Consider the following 23,658-nt stretch of genomic DNA (forward strand, 5'->3'; position numbering starts at 1 on the left):
GTAGACGTGTTGCTCAGACGTTCTTTTATCCTAAAAACCTCACTGGAATTGAATCAAATGTTAATCAGTTCTTTGTGTTCTGAACAAAATTATGATTTTCCATTTTAATATATTCTTCCTTTCACAAATAAAGACACAAAGATGTGCTTGTCTGCTGCTCCCAGCTCCATGTTGTGTCTGTAATATTACATCACTCTGACGTCATTACTGTGACGTCTATACACGGTGACACCCCTGATATACAGTATATCTTCAATAATCCACTACTGGATCATTTTGTACATAGCAGTGGAACATCATGGTTTCTCCATGCATGAGAGTCTCACTCACAGTGATCCGAATCCGTGACACCACTGGATGTGCGTTCAAACCGGATTCAACCCATAAAAGGATCTTTTAAATCCTCTGGAAACTTTTCATGCAGTCAAATAAAATCGGTCCTGCCTGCAGTACCGGCTTTGGCCGCGGCGGCGCTGCAGCCACTGTTTACTGCGGGAGCAGCCGGAGCGCGAGCCCAGCGCTGTGAACGGAGCGCGAGCCCAGCGCTGTGAGCGGAGCGCGAGCCCAGCGCTGTGAACGGAGCGCGAGCCCAGCGCTGTTAGCGGAGCGCGAGCCCAGCGCTGTGAGCGGAGCGCGAGCCCAGCGCTGTGAGCGGAGCGCGAGCCCAGCGCTGTGAGCGGAGCGGCGGGAGGAGCTGAAGCTGAAGCTGAAGCTGAAGCTGGAAAAAGTTTCACCGACTGGTCTGAGAGTCGCTTCGGTGTGTGCGGCGCCCCGGTACCCGGCCCCCGGCACTGTGGGAACGACTTACCGGTGAGACACAGCCGTTAACGGCGGGAAAAAAACAGGTTTTCCGCGGGCTCGTGACTTCTGCTCGGTCGCTAGCTAGCTAGCGGTTAGCCGCGGCAGCTGCTAGCGGCTAACGAGCTCCAGCCCGGGAGCCGTTCACCCCCCGGTGGAGCTAACCCTCTGCTCCGCGGTTCTCCGGGACTACCCCGCAACCCCCGCAGAGCCACGCTGGAGGTGCCGCCGCGGGGCGGCCGAGAACGAGCAGGATGTCCGCGCAGGTCCAGAGCAGCGGGGTCGAGTCCGGCTTGACAGCCAGCTCCAGCGGGGTGGACCGGAGCCCGAACCCGCCCCGCCTGCAGAGGGACCCGGAGCCACAGGGGCAACAGGGTCCGGAGCCACACCGAGCGGACGACCCGGACTCGGGCGGCGAGAGGAGCCCCCCGGACCCGCACACGGAGAATGATAAGGAGAACGACCGGAGCCGCCAGGCGGACCCGGCCGCGGAGACGGTGAAGCGGAAAGTGGTGGAAGCCCCCCCCCCGAAAGTCAACCCGTGGACGAAGAGGACCACGGGCAGAGTCCCGACCCACGGGAGCCGCAGCTCCCCGGACAAAGGTACGAACTGAACGGGTCAGTGGCAGCGGGTGGGGGTCGAGCCCGGGGGTGGGGTGGGGGGAGAGACGCACGTTTTGACCCGTTCCCCGCAGAGGAACCCCGATCAGCTCCACTTTAATTGCGTGCGTGAACGTTAGGCCTCTGGGGGGGGGGGGGGGGGGACGAGTGCGTGGAACGGGAGCGTGTCGCCCCATCCCCCCCCTGCCCGAGCACCACGTGTTGACTGCTGACAACTGCTACTTATTCTGCGTGTAATGTAGCGCAGCTAGCCTCTGTCTGCTCCCCCCCCCCTCGTGGAAAAGGCAGTGCTGTGGCCGCTGGTGGCTAAAAACAACCCGCGGGCCGCAGGCCGGGCCACCCCGGGCCACAGGCTGGAGCTGTCCCCGCGTGGGGAGCTAACACACGGCTAGCTGCTGCTGGGGACTCTGTGTGACAGCCAATGGCGTGGCTGCTCGAAGGCCCTCCCCCCAGTGTTCACTAATAATCACTATTATTACACAGGTTCATGTCAGTGGTGAGTGAGTTGAGTGTGAACACAGGTTCAGTGCAGCGGGACAGCAGCTGGTTATTGAACAGGAAGTTCAGCTCAGTTTAAACGGAACTGAACAAGTTTGAGTTCTGAATGTTTCCTAGAGCCGTTTAATTTCTAATCACGTGATTACCAATACACTGCGCCCAACGATTGTGATTTCAACTCATCGCGGATTTTTAGTAGGAAGTCACGTGATGCCGTACACGCATTCTATTGGCTGACGGCATCCTGAAGTGTTCTACGTTCCGTGAGTCTCCCACTTGCGTGAGACCCTAAAGTGCTTTAAACAGTCTGTCAGAGTGTTTTAAAGGTAATACAGATAGAAGGTGGTTTGATATCAGCATGGGGAGGGGTCATAAACGTTTAGATTAACGTGAATAATAAGATAGTTTGTAGCTACATCTCGGAATTCGTTAATCGCATGTGGTTCCATAAACTAGAGGGAACGAGGGATCACTACTCATGAAGGCTGCAGCCAACAATTATATTTTCATTTCTAGACATACAGATGGTAACACCTGTCCCTGCTAACCCACTGATCCCTGCTGTGGTCACACTGATGTTTCAGTCCAGTAACAAAAAGCTTCAGTGAGAAACAGGAGTCTGAACCATGGTGGTTTGAGTTTCCTTCAACAGATGATGTTGTCTTTTGTCCACACCTCCCCCTGGTGGCGCTCTAAGGCAGAGTGGACAGGTGACCAGTGGACAGGTGACCAGTGGGTGGGGGCAGCTGTCTCTCCGGCTGTGATCATTTAACTCATGTATTGATCGTATTGGTTGTTCAGTCTGATGCTGAACATGCGTGTCCACCTCCATGTGGTTTCCCTGCAGGACGGTGGGACACGTGTTTGAATTAATGATGTGTTGTTTTCTCCTGCTCTCCTTTAAAACAAGCTCTTAAACTCCATCAAAGTGTGAATTGGTGGTGTTATTGATGATCCCAAATCAATAGAGTTGGGTTTAGACATCGACCACGACGACAGGCCACTGAGTCACATTCCAAACTCCCAGCGCCAAACCATCTGCGGTTTCGTGTCTCTTTGTTTGGCTTAGCTTGCAGTGGTCTCTGCTAGCATTCCTTGCTCAAATGCGACGTGATTGGCCAACACTGTTACCGTAACGACCCCTATACATCTGTGGTGCAGCAAGAGTTGGTGATGAATCAGATCAAGTTCTGTCAGAATCTATATCACCTTCAGGGTGTTTGTTTGTGTGTTCCTGAATGGTACTCAGCCTGAGATATTTGATTTGGTAAGGTTCTATTTAGTCAGCGCTCCATGTGGTGAAGGACAGGAATCCACCGGCGAGGCGACAGGCTGTTTGTTGCGGTTTCATTTATTTGTTAACCCGGGTGAGGGTTGTCCCCGTCGAGCTGCAGGTTGGTGGTGGGATCGCGGCGGGCCGGGGGGAGCTATATTTGAAGCACAGGCATCGTTTTACAGAGCGACTGTACAACCTACTCTGTGGGTGGATGTCTGCTGGCTCGCTCAGGCAAACACCCATTCATGTGCAGGCCTGGAGCCTGTGGCCTTATCAATCCCACCACCCTCTGCCGAGCGATAGGGACCGTCAGGGTACGGCGGGCCACTCCCAGCCTGCCTGCACAGACACAACCCGGAAAGCACAAGTTCAGTCACACACACAGCCCCCCAGGGAGGTTATTAATGAGTTCTGTCTCAATGCTGCTGAGCGCAGTCTGCAGGAGCGTTCAGGAGCTGAGTCACCGCTGCTTTTAAAGGCTGGCTGTAAAAGGGACTAAAACATCCCATTCAGGCCGTCCCCTCACATCTGATCATGTCGCTTTCACTTATCGATTCTTTACCCACAGATCAACAGAACGCTCTGAAGGTCATCCACGCCAGCAAGCCCAGAACAAGAAAATCCAGCAAGGTAACATCTCCCTTTCTAAACTCTACCACCTTTTCTGATGGACATTCAAACTGTCTGCACTGGTGAATGAAGTGATGGAGGTCCACGTGTTAGTGAGCAGCAGTTAGACGTGGGCCCTGGTGGTTCTGTTTGACTCTTCTCCTGACAGTGGAGGAACACGTCACACTTCTCTGTTACAAACACTGGATGGGAAATTAGCATCTGCTGCTATTCAAATGTTCCTGGCTTTTCTGCTATCTGCAGGTTCTGTTTGCTTTATGCGACCAGTTCTTCCACTGGAGTTGTTTAAACTGAAGCTAAACAAACCAAAAGATTTTAGAGCCACATTTTGAGTGAACACGTCTTGTGTCGTGCCTTTAAGGTCGTGCTAATCATCTGTTCCATTCTTGATTTTCAATGTGGCATTTTAGATTGGTTTTAAACAAAAACTTGACTAAACATAACACCCCATGTTTGTCGATTTCAGTTTCTAAGTGGACGATATAGAAGTGGACCTGACTTTATTTTATGAGATAAAATGGCAGATGCTCCAGATTGTGCTATTATTCATGTATTAACTGGTTTGTTCTATTAACTAGAAGAAATAGAAACAATGGATAGAAAAAAACAGATAGTTCAAAGTTGACAGTGTTTCAGTGTGGTACAGTGTTTCAGTGTGTTACAGTGTGATACAGTGTTTCAGTTTGTTAGTGTGTTACAGTGTGATACAGTGTTTCAGTGTGGTACAGTGTTTCAGTGTGGTACAGTGTTTCAGTGTGGTACAGTGTTTCAGTGTGGTACAGTGTTTCAGTGTGGTTCAGTGTGGTACAGTGTGATACAGTGTTTCAGTGTGTTACAGTGTGATACAGTGTTTCAGTGTGATGCAGTGTTTCAGTGTGGTACAGTGTTTCAGTGTGTTACAGTGTGATACAGTGTTTCAGCTTGTTAGTGTGTTACAGTGTGATACAGTGTTTCAGTGTGGTACAGTGTTTCAGTGTGATACAGTGTTTCAGTGTGTTACAGTGTGATACAGTGTTTCAGTTTGTTAGTGTGTTACAGTGTGATACAGTGTTTCAGTGTGGTACAGTGTTTCAGTGTGGTACAGTGTTTCAGTGTGGTACAGTGTTTCAGTGTGTTTCAGTGTGTTACAGTGTGATACAGTGTTTCAGTGTGTTACAGTGTGATACAGTGTTTCAGTTTGTTAGTGTGTTACAGTGTGATACAGTGTTTCAGTTTGTTAGTGTGTTACAGTGTGATACAGTGTTTCAGTGTGGTACAGTGTGATACAGTGTTTCAGTTTGTTAGTGTGTTACAGTGTGATACAGTGTTTCAGTGTGGTACAGTGTGATACAGTGTTTCAGTGTGGTACAGTGTGATACAGTGTTTCAGTTTGTTAGTGTGTTACAGTGTGATACAGTGTTTCAGTTTGTTAGTGTGTTACAGTGTGATACAGTGTTTCAGTGTGGTACAGTGTGATACAGTGTTTCAGTGTGGTACAGTGTGATACAGTGTTTCAGTTTGTTAGTGTGTTACAGTGTGATACAGTGTTTCAGTTTGTTAGTGTGTTACAGTGTGATACAGTGTTTCAGTGTGTTACAGTGTGATACAGTGTTTCAGTTTGTTAGTGTGTTACAGTGTGATACAGTGTTTCAGTGTGGTACAGTGCGTTTACAGAGTTCCAGTGTGTTTACTTGTGGTGACCAGAAGATGTTGTGACCATTTCCTTGTTGTGTTTTTAAGTAGAGAAGGTGTCTTTCCTGTTGGGGGTCATGTGACCTGTCCTGTACTCAGGTGTGTTATGAGGGGACACACCATCAGCCCTGCAGGTTGAACGGGGTGTGTTGCATTTGTCCACCTGCAGCAGGCTGTGGTGTTGACCCGTCCTGCAGCGTGACCTTGATGCTATCAGTCTGTCCAAACTCTGTGGGCGGAGCCATGCAGCCTGTTTATCCTCATTGTTTGCAGTTTCCCCACAGGAGGAGCACTGACCTCCCCCTCTGGTCCAGCTGGTTTGGACCAGAATCAGACCCACACGAGGACCGCCAGGGGTCTGGTTGTCGGGGTCGATCACATGACCCGTTCTCACCACAACCTCTCTGTTTTCACAGTCGAGTGACTTCAGTGACATCACTAACTGGCCCACACCTGGGGAACTGGCCAAAGAGGTAGTGTGTGTGTGTGTGTGTGTGTGTGTGTGTGTGTGTGTGCGTGCGTGCGTGCGTGTGTGTGTGTGTGTGTGCGCGTGCCATGTTAGTTTTCGTTGGTGAGGCCTTCATGGAGTGTTGGTGTGACCAGCGCTGGCCTCAGGAGCGTTTCTCCATCTGGTCAGTAGGTGGAGCTGAAAGCTGAGCTCTGATTGGTCACATCAGAACATTCAGACTCTCACTGTTCTCTTGAGGACAGAAGCTTCTTAGGACCTTAAAATTACAACAGTTGGTGAATACATTTGTGTTCACGCTAATCCCTTGTTACTCACGGTTAATGTGTTCCAGGACCACCAGTGAAAAACAAAATTATGCGATACAGCAGTGAACTATTTATCTTAATATTTACAGTAATTTAAACGTTTGTGACCTCTCCCCATACTGATATTAAACCACCTTCTATCTGTATTAACTTTAAAACACTCTGATAGACTGTTTAAAACAGTTTTATATTAAAGAAAAGTTGCAGGAGGAACGGATAGTCAGAACGCAGTGCATATACTGTTGCTGTCAGCCAATAGCATTCGCGTACGGTATCACCTGACTACCTACTAAACATCCGTGTTGTAGTCAAGCCGTGCATGTTGAAGCGTGAACAAGTGAGGGGTTACTGTACATGTGCAGGATTTTAAAAAATTTCAGTTCATTTCCGCACCAAAAAGTTCAAATTTGACAAAAAAGAAAATAAAAAATGATATGCGTTCCTGCTTTCTGTAGTGGATGAAACCCAGACGGTGTTTTCTGCTGTCAGCCGGGTGGCGAGGGTTCCACGACCTCTGAAGTGTTTGTGTGTCTCCCCGCAGCAGAACGTTCTGGGCACCAATGGGAGGAAGCCGTCGTCCTCACGCAGGGACAAGGAGAAGAGGCGGGACCGGCCTGACAGGAAGTCCGAGAGCAGCCTGGACGGCGGTGAGAGCAAGGAGAACCAGGAGGCTCCGCCCCCACCACTGGGGGAGCCGCCCAAGGACGGAGACGTGAGGGCAGGGCCCGACGCCAAGAGCGCCACCCCGAAGAAGCGAGGAGGTGAGGGTGAGCAGCGCTCCTCCCTCATGAAGCATGACGTGGTCACATGACCCAGACGGGCTCCAGCAATTGTTTGCACACGCTTTCAGATGGGTTGATGGCTGGGGGGGCATGTCTGACTCCTCTTTTTTACACTCATTTTCATACGTCAGGTCGATCTGGAAGCGTTAGGGTTTGAGGGGGGATTAACACGTGTCACTTTTGCTCCTGGGGGGTCGTGGGGTGGGTCTGTCTGTCCGTTGGATCAGAACCAACCTGTTGTTTTCGGTGTGAATCATCGCTAGGTAACAACAAGCGTAAGTGGGTTTCTCTCCCGCTGGAGGATGCGTCCCGGGACGACGGAGACCAGACGGCCGACGGGGGCCCGGCGCGCTCGGACCCGGAGACGTCCAGCCTCCCGCCCGACCCCGCCTCGCCCAATCACACACTCCATAGTAGCAGGGCGCATGATAGCAGGAGTAAGTCCACAGCAGCTGTTTGTGCTAACCCTCATCTGTTCTGCTTTGCTGGTTTGCTCTAACCCCCCCCCATCAGACCGTCAGGGGTCAGACCAGGGTCAACTTTAGCTTTAGCAGCAGAAACCACAGGCGACCCATCCATCAGGGGTGTTGGTGGATCAGAACCCGACATGAGTGAAGACTTCAGTCGTGACTGCAGCGGCTCTGAAGGGGTTGAACCTCACTTCCTGGTCCAGTTCAGCCCCGGCTGGATCAGACCCGGCAGCTCGGGTTCCCCTTAAGCACCGGGTGCTGAACCAACACCCCCACAGATGGAGTCAGATGGTTCAGCAATCTGTTTCCTGCCCCCCCCCCACAGGTTGGAGACGGGAGCCGCGCGACTTTGGGGACGACGCCGTCGTCGTCCGCAGCGACAACGGGAGCGTCCGCGGAGGAATCAGAGGCCGGGGGAAGGGCCGTGGGCGTGGCAGAGGGCGTGGTCGAGGTACGTGATTGGTTCCAGTACCGAAAGAACCCAGAAATTAGTCAGGTGTGACTCTGTGTTTCTGCAGGTGAAAGCACGCTGGTTCTGGGTTGTTTGAGGGTTCTCCGTTCTGCTGACGGTTCTGTCTTCGTTGGTGTCCCACGGGCCTCATTCCTGCTGGTCCTCCTCTCTTTCAGGCCGCTATGAGTTCTCCCAGAGCTTCCGGGACCCGTCTGATGGTTCTGTTCAGGTCCCCTCTGAGTTCGGCACCAACATGGTTTATTACTACGACGACGGCAGCAAAGTCCAGATGTACGCCGTGGACGAGAAGCTGCTGAAGGAGTACATCAAGCGCCAGATGTGAGTGCAGTTATTGTTAACTGTCTTTTTATTAGTCACATATTATTATTATTATTGTGGTTCGTAGTGTTGATGACTCACTACATTCAGTGTTCCTCTGGGACACGCATGATGTTAAAACACTCCACGTCTAAGGGGACCCTGGTGTTCCGTTTGTCACATCAACCAGTGTAGGAAACGTCCTCACGCTAAGCTAGCAACAAGCTAGTGTGTGTGTGTGTGTGTGTGTGTGTGAGGGACCGAGCTTTATAAGGACACGTTTACATCTGGGCAGCACCGCCCTGCTCGTCCTGCAGGGGGCAGTGTGTTCTGAGAGCTGTGAGGAGGTGAGGTGGACGCTAAATATAGCTGCAGTGAGACCAGGAGATGTCCTCCCTCAGGCCTGCCTCTGATTGGCTGTCTGCACACGCGTGTAACATGGGGGTGTGAATATTCTTTCAACCGGCAGGGGGGGGTGTGTTCAGTCTTAGACGTGTGACAACAGATTTCATAGATCAGGACTTTAAAAAGTGTTTTGATGGTGAAAAATTTCAGACATTAAAAGTTTGTTATGTGACTTCCCTGTCGTTTCAAAATAAAAGCATGATATTTAAATATTTTCTATAAGACGCACAAAGAACAGATGCATGATAGGAGAGTCAGCGTTTTGGCCCTGACCCCTGCTGGTTCTGGTGTGTGTGTGTGTGTGTGTCAGTGAGTACTACTTCAGCCTCCACAACCTGGAGCGGGACTTCTTCCTGAGGAGGAAGATGGACGCTCAGGGCTTCCTGCCCGTGTCGCTCATCGCCAGCTTCCACCGGGTGCAGGCCCTCAGCATGGACGTCAACCTGATCATGGAGGTACTGGCCCGTGGGGGCGGGGGGGGGGGTGAACACGGGACTGACCCCTACTCTCCCTCAGGCCCTGAGGAGCAGCAAGGAGGTGGAGCTGGTGGAGGATCAGGTGCGCTGTAAGACGGACCCGGAGCGCTGGCCCATCCCCCCCCCGGCCCAGGTGGGCTCCCCCCGCACCGACTTCACCCAGCTCATCAACTGCCCCGAGTTCATCCCCCGCCAGACGCTCAGCTCCACCCCCTCCGGTGAGTGTTGGTTGTGTTCACACACACACACAGTGGCGTTGGGGGCGGGGCTTACATCTGCGTGTTATTGGGTCTTCCAGCTTCGTCGCCTGTGATGAAGACTCCTCCTGAGTCCGTCGAGCCTCAGGACTCGGCAGAAACCGGGTCCTGCAGCCAAGAGTCCCTCACGGCCCCCGACACCCTGAAGGACGGGCCCGCCCCTGGTGACCCCGCCCCTGGCGGCCCCGCCCTGCAGCCCGACCCCGACGCCTGGATCCAGGTGGAGAAACGCCACCGGCACCCATCGGGGAAGGTGAAGGTACGCTGTCCTGGGCAGCTTGGCCCCACCCCCTCTGTCTCCATCTCAATGACTGTTTATCTGTCCGTGTCCAGGAGCGTGGCGAGGCCCCCCCGCTCACCCCCCGGGCCCCCCCGCAGGCCGAGCCCGACCAGGAAGAGCTGGACTTCCTGTTCGATGAGGAGATGGAGCAGATGGCGCCCCGGAAGAACAAGTTCACCGATTGGTCGGACGAGGACGAGTCGGACTACGAGCTGGACGACCAGGACGTCAACAAGCTGCTGATCGTCACCCAGACCCCCCCGTACCTCCGCAAGCACCCCGCCGGCGACCGCACGGGCAACTACGAGTCCCGCGCCAGGATCACGTCCGACCTGGCCAAAGCCATCAACGACGGGCTGTACTACTACGAGCAGGACCTGTGGGGGGGCGGGGAGCAGCTGGAGGCCGGCAAGGTGAGCCCCCTCCCTCCCCCGAGGGTTTTGACGTGTCCGTGACCTTTGACCCAGCAGCGATCTGATCTCAGATCAAAGCAGGTCCACATGTTTCCTCGGTAACGCTGGACTTCCTGTCATCTAGCTGCTGGCGCTGCAAGGGTTAACGTCTGTGTGAACACACCTGCAGCCCAAGGTCACCTGTGTGTGTGTGTGTGTGTGTGTGTGTGTGTGTGTGTGACGCTGGCGTGTGAAGTTCAAAGTGTGTTTCACGCCTGCTGCGTGTCACACGTCTGGCGTGTTATCAGGTGGAACACCCGGGGGCGGGGCCTCAAGTCCAGGTGGAGGAACTGCCGTCTGATCTCACCTGAGGCCCAAACAACCGATCGGCTGCACATTGATTATTGATCGTAACCCTACTGCAGAGTGATTATTGATCGTTACCGTCGGCCCCTCCTGTTCTTTGTTCCGCAGCAGGAAGTGGAGAACTTCAAGAAGCTGAGCGTCATCAGCAAAGATGAGTTCGACATCCTCACTCCGAAGGCGCCCATTGACCCCAACCAGGAAGTCCCGCCTCCTCCCCTGTCAGGTGGGTTTGTGTAGTGATTGGATGTCTGTGCCCCCCCCCCCCCCCCCCCCCCACAGGAGCTAACCTCCGTGTCTCCTCAGTGGACGGCGGCGCCGAGCTTTCCCGCTCCCTGCCGACGACTGTCCCAGAGTCGCCCCGCCCCCACCAGCCCAGAACACCCAGGACGCCGCGCACCCCCGGACGCCAGGACCCCAACAAGGCGCCACGCTTCTACCCCGTCATGAAGGAGAGCAGAACCATCGACGGACAGGTGAGGGGGGGTCCAGTGAGGCGCTGATCAGTTGGGCGGGGGTCAGTGCGTCCTGTCGGGGCGTGGTGCTGTTTGAAGGTCATATCGTTTTTGCTCTGTTGCCCCCCCCAGATGGCGAGGAAGAAGAAAACCAGCCACAGCCTGAACCCCCCCCACGAAGCCCACATTGGGTGGGTGATGGACTCGCGGGAGCACCGCCCACGCTCCACTTCTGTCAGGTGATGCTCCGCCTCCGGCGCCACCACAAGCAATGCTCAGCAGATGTTAAAGAACCTCTCCTCCGCCCCCCAGCAGCTCCAACGCCTCGCCCTCGGAGGGGGCCCCGCTGACAGGAAGTTACGGCTGCACCCCCCAGTCTCTGCCCAAGTTCTGGCACCCGTCCCACGAGATGTTGCGGGACAACGGCTTCACCCAGCAGGGCTACCACAAGTACCGGCGGCGCTGTCTGAGCGGTAGAAACACGCCACACACACGCCAGTCCAGCGTCACTTCCTGTTCCATCTCAACGCTGCTTCCTGTGTCTGTCCTTCCTGTCCAGAGAGGAAACGGTTGGGCGTCGGCCAGTCGCAGGAGATGAACACTCTGTTCAGGTTCTGGTCGTTCTTCCTCAGAGACAACTTCAACAGGAAGATGTACGAGGAGTTCAAACAGTTTGCTCTGGAGGACGCCAGAGAGGACAACAGGTGAGAAGACGAAGGCCCTGCCCCGCCTCCAGCCCCGCCCCTCTGACTGCTTCTCTCTGCAGGTATGGACTGGAGTGTCTCTTCAGGTACTACAGCTACGGTTTGGAGAAGAGGTTCCGCCTGGATCTGTTCAAGGACTTCCAGGACGAGACGCTCCGGGACTTTGAGAAAGGTAGGACTGCATCACCGCCGGGACCTTCACAATAAAAGCACGGGAGTGGGTGTGCGGGGGTGGAGGCAGGCAAACCCGGGGTGACTTTTAGTTTTCCATAAATTCAAACACGAATGAAGACCAGCAGCGGAACACGCCCCATTTGGGTTCTTCAGGAGTTTCTATGACAACCAGGCTGGAACGACCCAGAAGGGACTTCCTGCTTCCTGTCGCAGTGACGTCACTGACATTTAGTTATATCTCATAAATGATGATTAAGTTTATTTCTAACATTACTTTTGGTAAATGGAGGAGGTGAGTGGAACGCCGCTCAAGCCCGTTCTGATTGGTTGTTTCAGGTCAGCTGTACGGGCTGGAGAAGTTCTGGGCTTTCCTCAAGTATTCCAAGATCAGGAACCATCCCATCAACCCCCAGCTGCAGGAGCACCTGTCCAAGTTCAGGAACCTGGAGGACTTCCGGGTGGTGGTGAGTTGGGGGCCGCTCGGCGGGGGGCGTGGCCTTCACACAGCCGGTCTGACCCGACGCGCTTCCTGTCGTTCTGTGACCACAGCCGCCGATGGGGGACGAGGGGGGTAGGAGGAGACACCCCTCATCCTCGGCCGGGGATGACGGGAGGCGTCGGCGACACCCCTCCAACTCTACCTCAAAGCCCTCGCAGGCCGCCAAGCCCTTCGCTGCCGCGCAGAACACGCCCAAAGACCACGCCCACAAGACGGCGGCGGGGGGCAAGAAGGCGGAGTCTGACACCAAGAAGAAGGAAAGTGTTGCACCGCATAAATGAAGCGTCCTCCTGCTGGAGGAGGTGACAGCGGCCCAGAGTGGGCGTGGCTCGGAGCATGTGACTTAATTTGGTTTATTCTGAGCAGACGTAGGCGTGGAGCTGCAACCGCGTGCCTGACCGCTAACGTTTACAACGACCTTTGACCTTTTATTTTCTCACGCCAAACTCCTCCCCCCGACCTGGACGCAGCGTTCCGACTGGACGGACGTGTTGTGTGCCTTAATCTCATTCACCGTCCAGACGTTAGGTGGGCGGAGACACGGATCGATCAGTGATTGATTATTTCGGCCTTGAACCTGTTATTCTTTATCGCGACAATCAACTTCTAATGGCCAGGTCATGAATTAGTGAAGCTGCAGACGGGTCAGAGGTCAGACCCGACTATCATTTTGGGTTTAAATCAAACCCCTAGAAATTATGACAAAGTAATCTGGGAGGTTCTCGTCCCGTTTTACACCCACAGGTTTATAATTTATTGTTTTTATTCTCATGAACTTGATTTGATGGAATAGTCTTAGTAATCCGTTTGAATGGCTTCTCCTGTTGGATCTAATGAAATGTTTCTGCTGGAATTGTGGGTGAGAGTCAGCGACATGGAGCCTCATGAAGCCACATGAGGCCACATGAAGCGACATGGAGCCTCATGGAGCCACATGAGGCCACATGAAGCGACATGGAGCCTCATGAAGCCACATGAGGCCACATGAAGCGATGTGAAGCTTCATGAAGCGTCAGGATCCGACATGAAGCGACAGGATACTTTAGCTTGAACTTCCTATTACGCTTGAGGCTTAGTGCTCTACAGCAATTAAATCTTACATTATCAATAAACTAAAGAGGTTTTAAAGTTGAAAGAAAAAAATGTAAATACTATAAAAAATCATTTGTTATTCAATTATGCTTCTGATTTTAAGAAGTGATTAGTTTTATCTAGTGTGGTTTTGAGTTTTAGGATAAAGTGATGCATGATAATGCTTTAAGTCTTGAATTGTAAAATGCAAACTATATAAAAATTTGACTGTATGAGTTTGTTGGTGTGATCTGTTCTCCTTCCCGGGAAGGTTCCGGGTTCTCGTTCCCGACATTTAATCAGTGTCTTGTTAGTGAGCAGACTTGTGTTCGGAGCCCATTTCACCAGAAGAAACGAGGCACGAGCACGAGGAAAGACACGAGACCAACAAATAAAAACAAGCGCCTGAAGTGGGGCGCTCCGGGGTGCGCGCGCAGGGGCGGAGCCAGCGCTGGCGGACCCAGTGGTGGGCGGGACATCTGCTGCCTTCGAGTGTCCCTCGGATTCCTCAAGGTGAAGGTGAAGCGAACCCACCTTGTTCCTTTTACACTGAATACTGTATATTCAAAACCCGACGTGAATAAACCGATAATTATCTGTTTTCATGGTGCACAAAAAATAATGAGCACCTGTCAAACATGAACGAGCCAATAACAGACGAACCGGTTTCCTCATATAAACAATTTACTGAATGTTTTAATTATCTTTTGTTGATTTGGAATTTTGATGAAAAAACTTATTGCTACATTTTTAAATTAAAAAATTAAACACAGCGTTTGTCACAGATTAAACGTAATCTGCATACATTTAGAGTTTGTGACGTCATTTCAGTTGAAAACCAACTCCTTGCTGAATATTATTTATAGCGGGGGGTGACGCAGCGGCCCGTTGGAATTTTGAACCTCTGGTGCTACTTTGGCCATGGGGGGGTCATGTCGGCATTGATCGCTAACAGTCTCTGAACCGACTGATTAACCGGAAAGGGATCTGGAATGACCGATTCTCAGATTAACGGTTGACCGTTGGAGCCGCTCGCCTGAAGACGCGCGCCTCTCGTTTTCCCGACAGCACTTGAACTGCGCATCAGGCCAGGGGCGGGTAGGCGCTAACTCAGCAGTATGGCGGACGATGGACACAGTTCGAGCGGACCCGCGGACGCGAGCGGCCCGCAGGTAGCGGCGGAGGACTCGGGCGGCGTCGGGCTCGTCGGGATGTTGCTGAATGTGAGCTTATTTGTCATTGTGGCGGTGGTCTGCCTCGCGGTGTACCGGCGGTGGGGTAGGCGGCTCGTCTCGGCCGCGGCCCGGGGCGACGAGGCCTCGGCGCTGCCGAAGATGAGGAGACGGGACTTCACGCTGGAGCAGCTGCGGGACTACGACGGGATCCAGAACCCCCGCATCCTGATGGCGGTCAACATGAAGGTGTTCGACGTGACGAGCGGCAAAAGGTTCTACGGGAAAGGTGAGCGGGCGGCGGCGGGACGGGTCCACCGGAGCCGCAGACACGTCCACGTCCACCGGGAGGCTCCGCGCGGATTCGGGCGCAAACCGAAAGCGTTAGCTTAGCATGTGGCTCTGTGTCCGAACGGGCTAGCTAGTGGGGTTAGTCAGTGGAGTTAACTAGTGGTTTAACTAGTAGTGTTAGTGGATTTAGCTAGTGGGTTAACTAGTGGGGTTAGCTAGTGGGTTAGCTAGTGGGTTAGCTAGTGGGTTAGCTAGTGGGTTAGCTAGTGGGGTTAGCTAGTGGGTTAGCTAGTGGGGTTAGCTAGTGGGTTAGCTAGTGGGTTAGCTAGTGGGTTAGCTAGTGGGGTTAGCTAGTGGGTTAACTAGGGTTAACTAGGGTTAGCTAGTGGGTTAACTAGTGGGGTTAGCTAGTGGGGTTAGCTAGTGGGTTAGCTAGTGGGGTTAGCTAGTGGGTTAGCTAGTGGGTTAGCTAGTGGGGTTAGCTAGTGGGTTAGCTAGTGGGTTAGCTAGTGGGTTAGCTAGTGGGTTAACTAGGGTTAGCTAGTGGGTTAACTAGGGTTAACTAGGGTTAGCTAGTGGGTTAACTAGGGTTAGCTAGTGGGTTAACTAGGGTTAGCTAGTGGGTTAACTAGTGGGTTAGCTAGTGGGTTAGCTAGTGGGTTAACTAGGGTTAACTAGTGGGTTAGCTCGCGGCTGGTTGCCTGTCGGCAGTGACTCTGAACTCTGATTGGTTCTCCTTAAACCTGTTGGACGTTTGTTGGTTTAAGTTCCGGAAACCTTCGCAATGCTAACCTGTTAGCCTGCTAGCTTGTGTTCAGGGTTTCCGGTGACGGACTCGTACCGGGAGGGGGTGAATCCCGCAGCGCGTTGGTGTGAACCTGGAGGCGGCTTTAGAACGAACACCCGGCCGTCACACGCACACCGGCAGCCCCGCGTCACCCGCTCCGCGCCCGCGGGGCTGTACGGCCGCCGGCCGGAACCCCCGCCGGGTGGCCCTCCAGCGGGCTGGGTTCGAACCCGTGCTTCCCGCTGGGTCACCCGGGGTATCATGGAGGGTAGTGGGCGTGTCTGTGATGCCAGCGTGCTGATCCGGATTCGGATGCTGATCCGGATCCAGACGCTGATCCGGATCCAGACGCTGATCCGGATCCAGACGCTGATCCGGATCCAGACGCTGATCCGGATCCAGACGCTGATCCGGATCCGGCACTGACAGACGGGCCCACGCGCGCTAAACATCTAAGCGGCGGCGCGTTCGCCAGGTCCTCGTGACGTCACCGCGTTGTCCAGCGTCCTCGGTGATCACATGATCCAACCAGGAAGTGTTGTGATGGCATCCCGAGTCATGTCACCACACGTGAAGCTTGTTGACATGTTTATTTTACTTATTGTCACCTGATCATTAACGACCAACTGAAACAGGACTTCCTGTTGTGACTTCCTGTTCATTTAAACACTGGTTTTCATCGAGAGGTGAGTTCGGTCACGGTGATGGGGTTACACCCACACGAACGCCGGCTGGCTAGGAGGAGCTCCTGCTCCATTATTGATTAGTAGGGATCAATGGATCGGACTGATCACCTTCAGCAGGTTAAGTTTAGAGCAGATTGATAATCGATTGTCTGTGAACACGTGTGAATTAAACGAGTTTCACCAGGAAGACAATTGCTTTTAGAAAGTTGTTTTAAACCCACCATTGTGTTGAGGAATTCAGCCGTTCTGATTGGTTCGTCTGTGGCAGAATCTATGACTCGTACACAAGGAGTCATCGCTTGTTTGAAACGATTGATCGTTGATCAAAACGGCTGCCGATTGAATGTCCTGATTGGATTCTTCAAAGTCTGTTTAATCTGACGTGTTCTTCCAAAGCGGTGAGGGAACAGAACGCCCCGCTGGAGACTCGGTTTCAACACGAGAGCCTCCTGGGTCTGAGATCAGGTTTTTCTTCTTCATGGTCTTCAGGCGTTCTGAACAGAACGGCGTGTCTCCACGGTCACATGACCTGGGGGGAAGGCGGGGCTGCGTACAGGTGTGCAGCTGCTCAGCTCTGGGTCACTGCTGTTCTTCCACAGAGGGTCCGTACGGGATCTTTGCGGGCCGGGACGCCTCCAGGGGTCTGGCCACCTTCTGCCTGGAGAAGGACGCCCTGAGGGACGAGTATGACGACCTGTCTGACCTCAGCGCCGTGCAGATGGAGAGCGTGAGGGAGTGGGAGATGCAGTTCATGGGTAAGTTCATCCAAACATCTGAACCAGGCCACGCCCGGAGGCCACGCCCAGAGGCCAGGCCCAGAGGCCACGCCCAGAGGCCAGGCCCAGAGGCCACGCCCAGAGGCCACGCCCAGAGGCCAGGCCCGGAGGCCACGCCCAGAGGCCAGGCCCAGAGGCCAGGCCCAGAGGCCAGGCCCAGAGGCCACGCCCAGAGGCCACGCCCAGAGGCCACGCCCAGAGGCCAGGCCCAGAGGCCAGGCCCAGAGGCCACGCCCAGAGGCCAGGCCCAGAGGCCACGCCCAGCGCTAACCTCCTCTCCCTCTTTCAGAGAAGTACGACTACGTGGGGCGGCTGCTGAAGCCGGGGGACGAGCCGTCGGAGTACACGGACGAGGAGGACATCAAGGACCACCTGAAGCATGACTGAGCCACGCCCACTCAACCTGGACGCCCCTCCAGGACCACCGCCCCTCCTCCTGCCCCACTGACTCATGCCGTTTCCCCTGGCCCCGCCCCTCAGCGTTCACCTTCAGGTTCTGGACGGGGGGGCGTGGCTGTTTTGCGAGGGCGGGGCACCACACCTCCCTCCTTCAGCATTGAACACCTTTGGGATGGGCAGGGGGGCTTTAATGGTGGAAAAAAACACCGTGTGGGGGGGATCACGTCACCTGATGCATTTGAGCCAAAACCCCAAAATATTTGTCGTTTCTCCGGAGGCGTGGTCACCGTGGTTACGGCTGAGTGGAGGTTGGTTGGAAACACGGGGGGGGGGGGGGGGGGTGAGATGATCTGTAGTTTAGTCACAACACAAATGAACGTGCTTCAGCTGTGGACTGTCAATCAGTCAATCAATCGCTTGGTTCCAATCAGGTCCCTCGGTGTGAGGAGGCGGGGCTGTGGGGTGGGCGGGGCTTTGCGTTTCCGTGTGTGTGTGTGTGTGCGTCTGTGTGAGTGGGGAAAGAAGGTTTGAATCTCCCCTGATTGGCCGAGCCCTGGTCACATGACAGGAAGGCGGTCCCGGTCCGAGCCGGTTTACACGCAGCCGTCCGTCGCCCCCCCTCAAACTGGTCCAAGTATTACTCGTGCCTTACGGAGGGACGGGGGCGTCGGGTTCCCTCCACCCCCCCAGCTGTTAGGAAGGCAAACAGAATGGAACGCCCCCCGCCCACGAGCCTGTATAAAGTCCCCCAGCTATCAGTGTTACTGCCATGTCTATGTAGGGGGTCACCTCCAGAACACACAACGCCGTCACACACACGCAGGGCGGGACCGGGGGCTGTGACCTTTGACCTGTAAATACGTCCATCTTTTATTAAAGCATGTAAACAGACAGCTCAGCAGAACCAAGTGTATTTTGTGTGTGTGTGTGTGTGTGTGTGTGTGTGTGTGTGTGTGTGTGTGTCGAGCAGGAAGGGATTTGTTTGTGCATAATAAACTGATTTGGTTAATAACTGAGGGTTGTTCATTTGTTGGGGGGACTGATCGGGTTCAAAGGTCAAATGCTGACTTTTCTGAAGACGTAAACGGGTGTCTTGACAACCGTCAGGGTGACCTCACAAATTTCAATTCCCCCCCACCCAGACCAGAATGCATCGGAGATCAAAGCAACGGCTCCTGGGGGAGAACACGATGTGTTTGGGCCGCTTCCTGTCACACGGTGGGGGCGTGGCCTCCTGTGCTGGACCAGGTAATGCTCTGATGTGGGTGTGGCCTACAATGAACCAGGTAACACTCTGATGTTGAGGGTTCACGCGGTAACAGTGTTGACCTTAAGGAGGGTTCGGTTCTGATCAATACCATGGAGCATTGATTAATGGATCAGGGAACTAGTATTAACTGGTATCTTTAAGTAGTTTCTTTAACCTGTTTAACTGGTTTCATTGACTTGGTGTTCTCCGGTTCAGGTGTTCGTGTTTGATTTATTTCCAGCTCTGATCGATGGATCTGATCATTTCCATCACGTGTTGGTAGAAGATCTTCCTGAACGGATTAATCTACCCAAAGGTATTCTGGGTAATTCCATTTTATATCATCCTAGATTATTAAGTATAAAGCTAATCCAGACAGACTCGATTTTTTCCACTCGTTGTAATCTTTAATATTTTGCTGCTCGTCGTTTTTAAGTTAACGGAAGTGAAAAGATCGAAACTGTAAGCCTCGTAAAAAGTACGAAAACAGGCCGAGAACACAAAATAACGCGTCAGCGTGATCTTGCCACGAGACACGACTGTCCATGTGCGCCACGGCGGTCATGTGACATAATCCGCATGAGGGGCGGGGTGTAAGTGAACGTGTTCACACTGAACTCGGAAAATAGTGAGGAAGTTTGTCATTGAGACATTTTTACGTGACGGGTTTCAGAAAAAGCAGATTCTTAATGTTTGCAAAATATCTGAAAATGCTGCTGACGGACCTTCCCTGTTCCCAAAAGAACAGGAAGTAGAATTGTGTGTGTGTATATACATGTATATCTATATGTGTATATACTGTATATGCACATATAGATATAAACTAAGAAACTTCTTCCCTTTTTGTGCACCGAGGCAGAAGATGTCGGTGCCGTTTTTTTAGCCTGACACTGCTGAGCGTTTTCGGGTCCACCTCACTTCGGCCCAGGAACACCCGCAGGAAACGTTTCTAAAACCCGGGCACATCGTTGCTGAAGAAGCTTCAGACACGTCGGCTTGAGGCTTCTCAGTGCATCCAAGGCATTGAATGTGGACATTAATATTCTCTAAATGATGAAAAGTCTCTGTTTCAGTGTACCAAGATGAAAAGACACACATAGAAATACCTCAATACCACACAAATAAAGAAGATAACTGACCTGGTTCATGATCTGAGATGTGACACCAGAAAAGGATTCTGTTAGGAAGAATAATAATTATACTTTCATTATCCCCATCTCATAATTAGATAAGTGTTTGTTGAACTTGTCTGTATCATCAATGATATTATTGGACTTCTCCTCAACCTATGCATAATTTGAATTGACTTAAGAAAAACAGAACACCACTACAGTATGTGTGTGTGTGTGTGTGTGTGTGTGTGTGTGTGTGTGTGTGTGTGTGTGTGTGTGTGTGTGTGTGTATATATATATATATAATGTATATAATATACTGGTCTGATATAGGGTACAATTAGAGAAGGCAACAAAGGTGTGTGTCAGCCTCCAGTGAGGGAAGGCCACCTACGACGCCATCCTGTCGGTCCGTTGGTCTATTTTACTGTGAAGATCCCAGAGAACGTTATTTAGTTTCCTATTTTATAAAAGGCGTTCTTTATTTGATTAATGGTTATTATATATTTCATGACTTTTTCTGTTCAGATCCCTGAAATGGTTAATAATATTTGGTAATGTGTGGCTTTCTGGAAGACCATGAATGTGTACATTTAGGCCCCCTGTGAATTTTGTTAAAAACTGCCCCCCCCCCCCTGTGAATTTTGTTAAAAACTGCCCCCATCAGAGAAAGGAAAGTTTATGTGGCCCCTACAGGAAAACGTTTGGTAACCCCTGCCCTGAACCCTAACACCGACCCTAATCACATCTGTAGCCCTGATCGTAACCCTGTCCCTAACCCCAACCCCTAACGCTAAACCTAACCCTACCCTAACCAGAACCCCTAACCCCAACCCCTAAACCCAACCCCTGACCCTAACCTCAACCCCTAACCCAACCCCTAACCCTAACCCTTAACCCTAACCCTAACCCCAACCTCTAACCCTATCCCCAAACCCTAACCCCAACCCCAACCCTAACCATAACTCCTAAACCTAAATGTAACCCTAACCCCTAACTCTAACCCTAAATATAAACCTAACCCTAACCCTAACCCTAACCCCAACCCCTAACCCTAACCCTAACCCCTAACTCTAAACCTAAACCTAACCCTAACCCCAACCCCTAACCCTAACCCCTTACTCTAACCCTAAACCTACCCTTAACCCTAACCCTAAACCTAAATGTAACCCTAACCCCTAACCCTAACCCTAAACCTAAACCTAACCCTAACCCTAACCCTAAACCTAAACCTAACCCCAAACCCTAACCCCAACCCTAACCATAACTCCTAAACCTAAATGTAACCCTAACCCCTAACCCTAACCCTAAACCTAACCCTAACCCCAACCCCTAACCCTAACCCCTAACTCTAACCCTAAACCTAAACCTAACCCTAACCCCAACCCCTAACCCTAACCCTAAACAAACCCTTAACCCTAACCCTAAACCTAAATGTAACCCTAACCCCTAACCCTAACCCTAACCCAAACCCTAAACCTAAACCTAACCCTAACCCTAACCCTAACCCTAAACCTAAGCCTAACCCCTAACCCTAACTGTAATACTAACCCTAACCTTAATCCTGTTAGTGGTAGAATTAGGGTTAGGGTTAGTGGTTAAGGTTACGATTGGGGTTAGAATTGAGATTGGGTTTAGGGTTAGGTATAGGATTAAGACTAAGGTTAGGTTTAGGTTACTGTTAGGGGTTAAGGTTAGGGTTAGGGTTAAGGTTGGGTTTAAGATGATGTTTATGATTAGAGCTAGGGCTCAGGTTTAGGTTTAGGGTTAGGTTCATGGTTGGGGTTAGGGTTATGTTGATTTTAGTGTTAGGGTTACAATTAGGGTTAGGGTTAGGATTTAAGATTAAGGTAGCGTTAGCATCATGGTTAGGGGTTAGGGTTAGGATTAGGGTTAGTTTCATGGTTATGGTTAGGTTAATGTTAGGGTTACGGTAAGGATTACAGTTAGGTTTCGGGTTCAGGTTGGGTTTAGGGTTAGGGTTAGGTTCATGGTTAGTGTTGGGGTTAAATTAATGTTAAGATTAGGGATTAGAGATTAGGGTTAGGGTTACATCCAGCTTGTGCTGAAACGGTGCTGGAAGCACGTCCTCTGAAGAAGTCAGTCATGCATGGGTTAATGTAGGGGGGCCCTGTTAGACTACCGGACCCCGAGAAACAGAAACCAACAGTCTTTAAGAAAAAATTCAACAATTTAATTGTTCAGACGAAAAACAGAAGGAAGCAAAAATGAAAAACAGGAGGTATGGAACAGAATAATAATAATATGCTCTATAATCCCCATCGGGAAATCATTTTCTTAAGTTAATATCAGATAAGGTCAGCTGGAAGAGACGCCCAGGTAATACAGAGAATTAGTATATAGACACTAGTCTGGTGTAAAGTGTAATTAGGGAACGCAACACAGGTGTGTGTCAGCCTCCAGCCAGGTAAGGCCACGCCTCCTTGAACCTGAAGACCTACGACTCCATCCTGTCCCTCACATGATCCCCCTCCACGCCTCCTGTGTTTTGGACAGCAGTCATGACGACCCCTGATGAATCCAACACGTGTGTATGTGTAGCAGTGCTTTTTTGTTCATGGGAACAGAACTGATCGTGTTGTGGATCCACCTTAATCCATTAATCCATAATCCATAATCCATCAATACATCATTAGACGTAAATTTTGTCTTTCAACTTGTTGGGACTGAATACAAATCTTCAAAGAGGCCCTACTATCACAAACACATTTTTTCAGGTCTGTGGATGTAAATGGTGCCCCCCCCCCAACCCGACCAGCTCCATCAATCTGGAAACAAACTTCCTGCATCCAACAAGGGATTAAAAAACCAAACATCCTCAGAGAAAATCCTTCATTTCATAACAATGTGTGTGACTTTGAAATGTCTCTTCTTCTTCTCCTTTCAGCTTCTCCCTTCAGGGTCTCCACAGCCAATCAGAGTCCTCCATCTAACCCTGTCTTCTCATCCTCTTCTCTCACACCAACTACCTTCATGTCCTCTTTCACTACATCCATAAACCTCCTCTTTGGTCTTCCTCTAGGCCTCCTGCCTGGCAGTTCAGAACTCAGCATCCTTCTACCAATATATTCACTATCTCTCCTCTGGACATGTCCAAACCATCTCAGTCTGGCCTCTCTGACTTTATCTCCAGAACCTCTAACATGTGCTGTCCCTCTGATGTACTCATTCCTGATCCTATCCATCCTGGTCACTCCCAGAGAGAACCTCAGCATCTTCATCTCTGCTACCTCCAGCTCTGTCTCCTGTCTTTTCCTCAGGGACACTGTCTCTAGACCAAACAACATCGCTGGTCTCACCACAGTTTTGTACACCTTTCCTTTCATTTTAGCTGAAACTCTTCTATCACACATCACACCTGACACTTTCCTCCACCCGTTCCATCCTGCCTGGACACGCTTCTTCACCTCTTTTCCACACTCTCCATTGCTCTGGACTGTTGAGCCTAAGTACTTCAAATCCTCCACCTTCTTGATCTCTTCTCCCTCTAACCTCACTCTTCCACTTGGGTCCCTCTCATTCACACACATGTACTCTGTCTTACTGCGGCTAACCTTCATTCCTCTCCTTTCCAGGACAAACCTCCACCTCTCTAGCTTCTCCTCCACCTGTTCCCTGCTCTCACTGCAGATCACAATGTCATCTGCAAACATCATAGTCCATGGAGATTCCTGTCTAACCTCGTCTGTCAGCCTGTCCATCACCATAGCAACAAGAAGGGGCTCAGAGCTGATCCCTGATGCAGTCCCACCTCCACCTTGAACTCCTCTGTCACACCTACACACACCTCACCACTGTCT

General features: G+C 51.8%; 2 protein-coding genes across 5 annotated transcripts; both read left to right on the forward strand.

Moving 5' to 3' along the window:
* Positions 1-479: 479 nt before the first annotated feature.
* On the forward strand, positions 480-13,598 carry larp1b (La ribonucleoprotein 1B). 4 transcript variants are annotated; one of them, XM_068338415.1, is made up of 19 exons: positions 480-1,401; positions 3,762-3,823; positions 5,911-5,967; positions 6,810-7,035; positions 7,314-7,487; positions 7,846-7,971; positions 8,148-8,310; positions 9,005-9,149; positions 9,211-9,388; positions 9,469-9,686; positions 9,761-10,120; positions 10,577-10,688; positions 10,769-10,938; positions 11,050-11,156; positions 11,230-11,390; positions 11,477-11,621; positions 11,684-11,793; positions 12,132-12,259; positions 12,345-13,598. In XM_068338415.1, exons 1-19 carry the CDS (start codon positions 1,053-1,055, stop codon positions 12,573-12,575), a joined length of 3,222 nt encoding a protein of 1,073 aa, XP_068194516.1. In that variant the 5' UTR covers positions 480-1,052; the 3' UTR covers positions 12,576-13,598. The 4 variants fall into 4 exon arrangements, with proteins under 4 accessions (XP_068194516.1, XP_068194517.1, XP_068194518.1 ...); XM_068338416.1 differs by having other exon boundaries at positions 481-1,401; positions 10,574-10,688; positions 11,233-11,390; XM_068338414.1 differs by having other exon boundaries at positions 484-1,401; positions 10,574-10,688.
* A 645-nt stretch (positions 13,599-14,243) lies between these two features.
* Positions 14,244-17,814, forward strand: pgrmc2 (progesterone receptor membrane component 2). The gene is made up of 3 exons (XM_068338656.1): positions 14,244-14,826; positions 16,901-17,056; positions 17,367-17,814. Exons 1-3 carry the CDS (start codon positions 14,484-14,486, stop codon positions 17,462-17,464), a joined length of 597 nt encoding a protein of 198 aa, XP_068194757.1. The 5' UTR covers positions 14,244-14,483; the 3' UTR covers positions 17,465-17,814.
* Positions 17,815-23,658: the final 5,844 nt, after the last annotated feature.

This window comes from Antennarius striatus, chromosome 17 (genome assembly GCF_040054535.1).
Source record: "Antennarius striatus isolate MH-2024 chromosome 17, ASM4005453v1, whole genome shotgun sequence".
Classification (NCBI taxonomy): Eukaryota; Metazoa; Chordata; class Actinopteri; order Lophiiformes; family Antennariidae; genus Antennarius; species Antennarius striatus.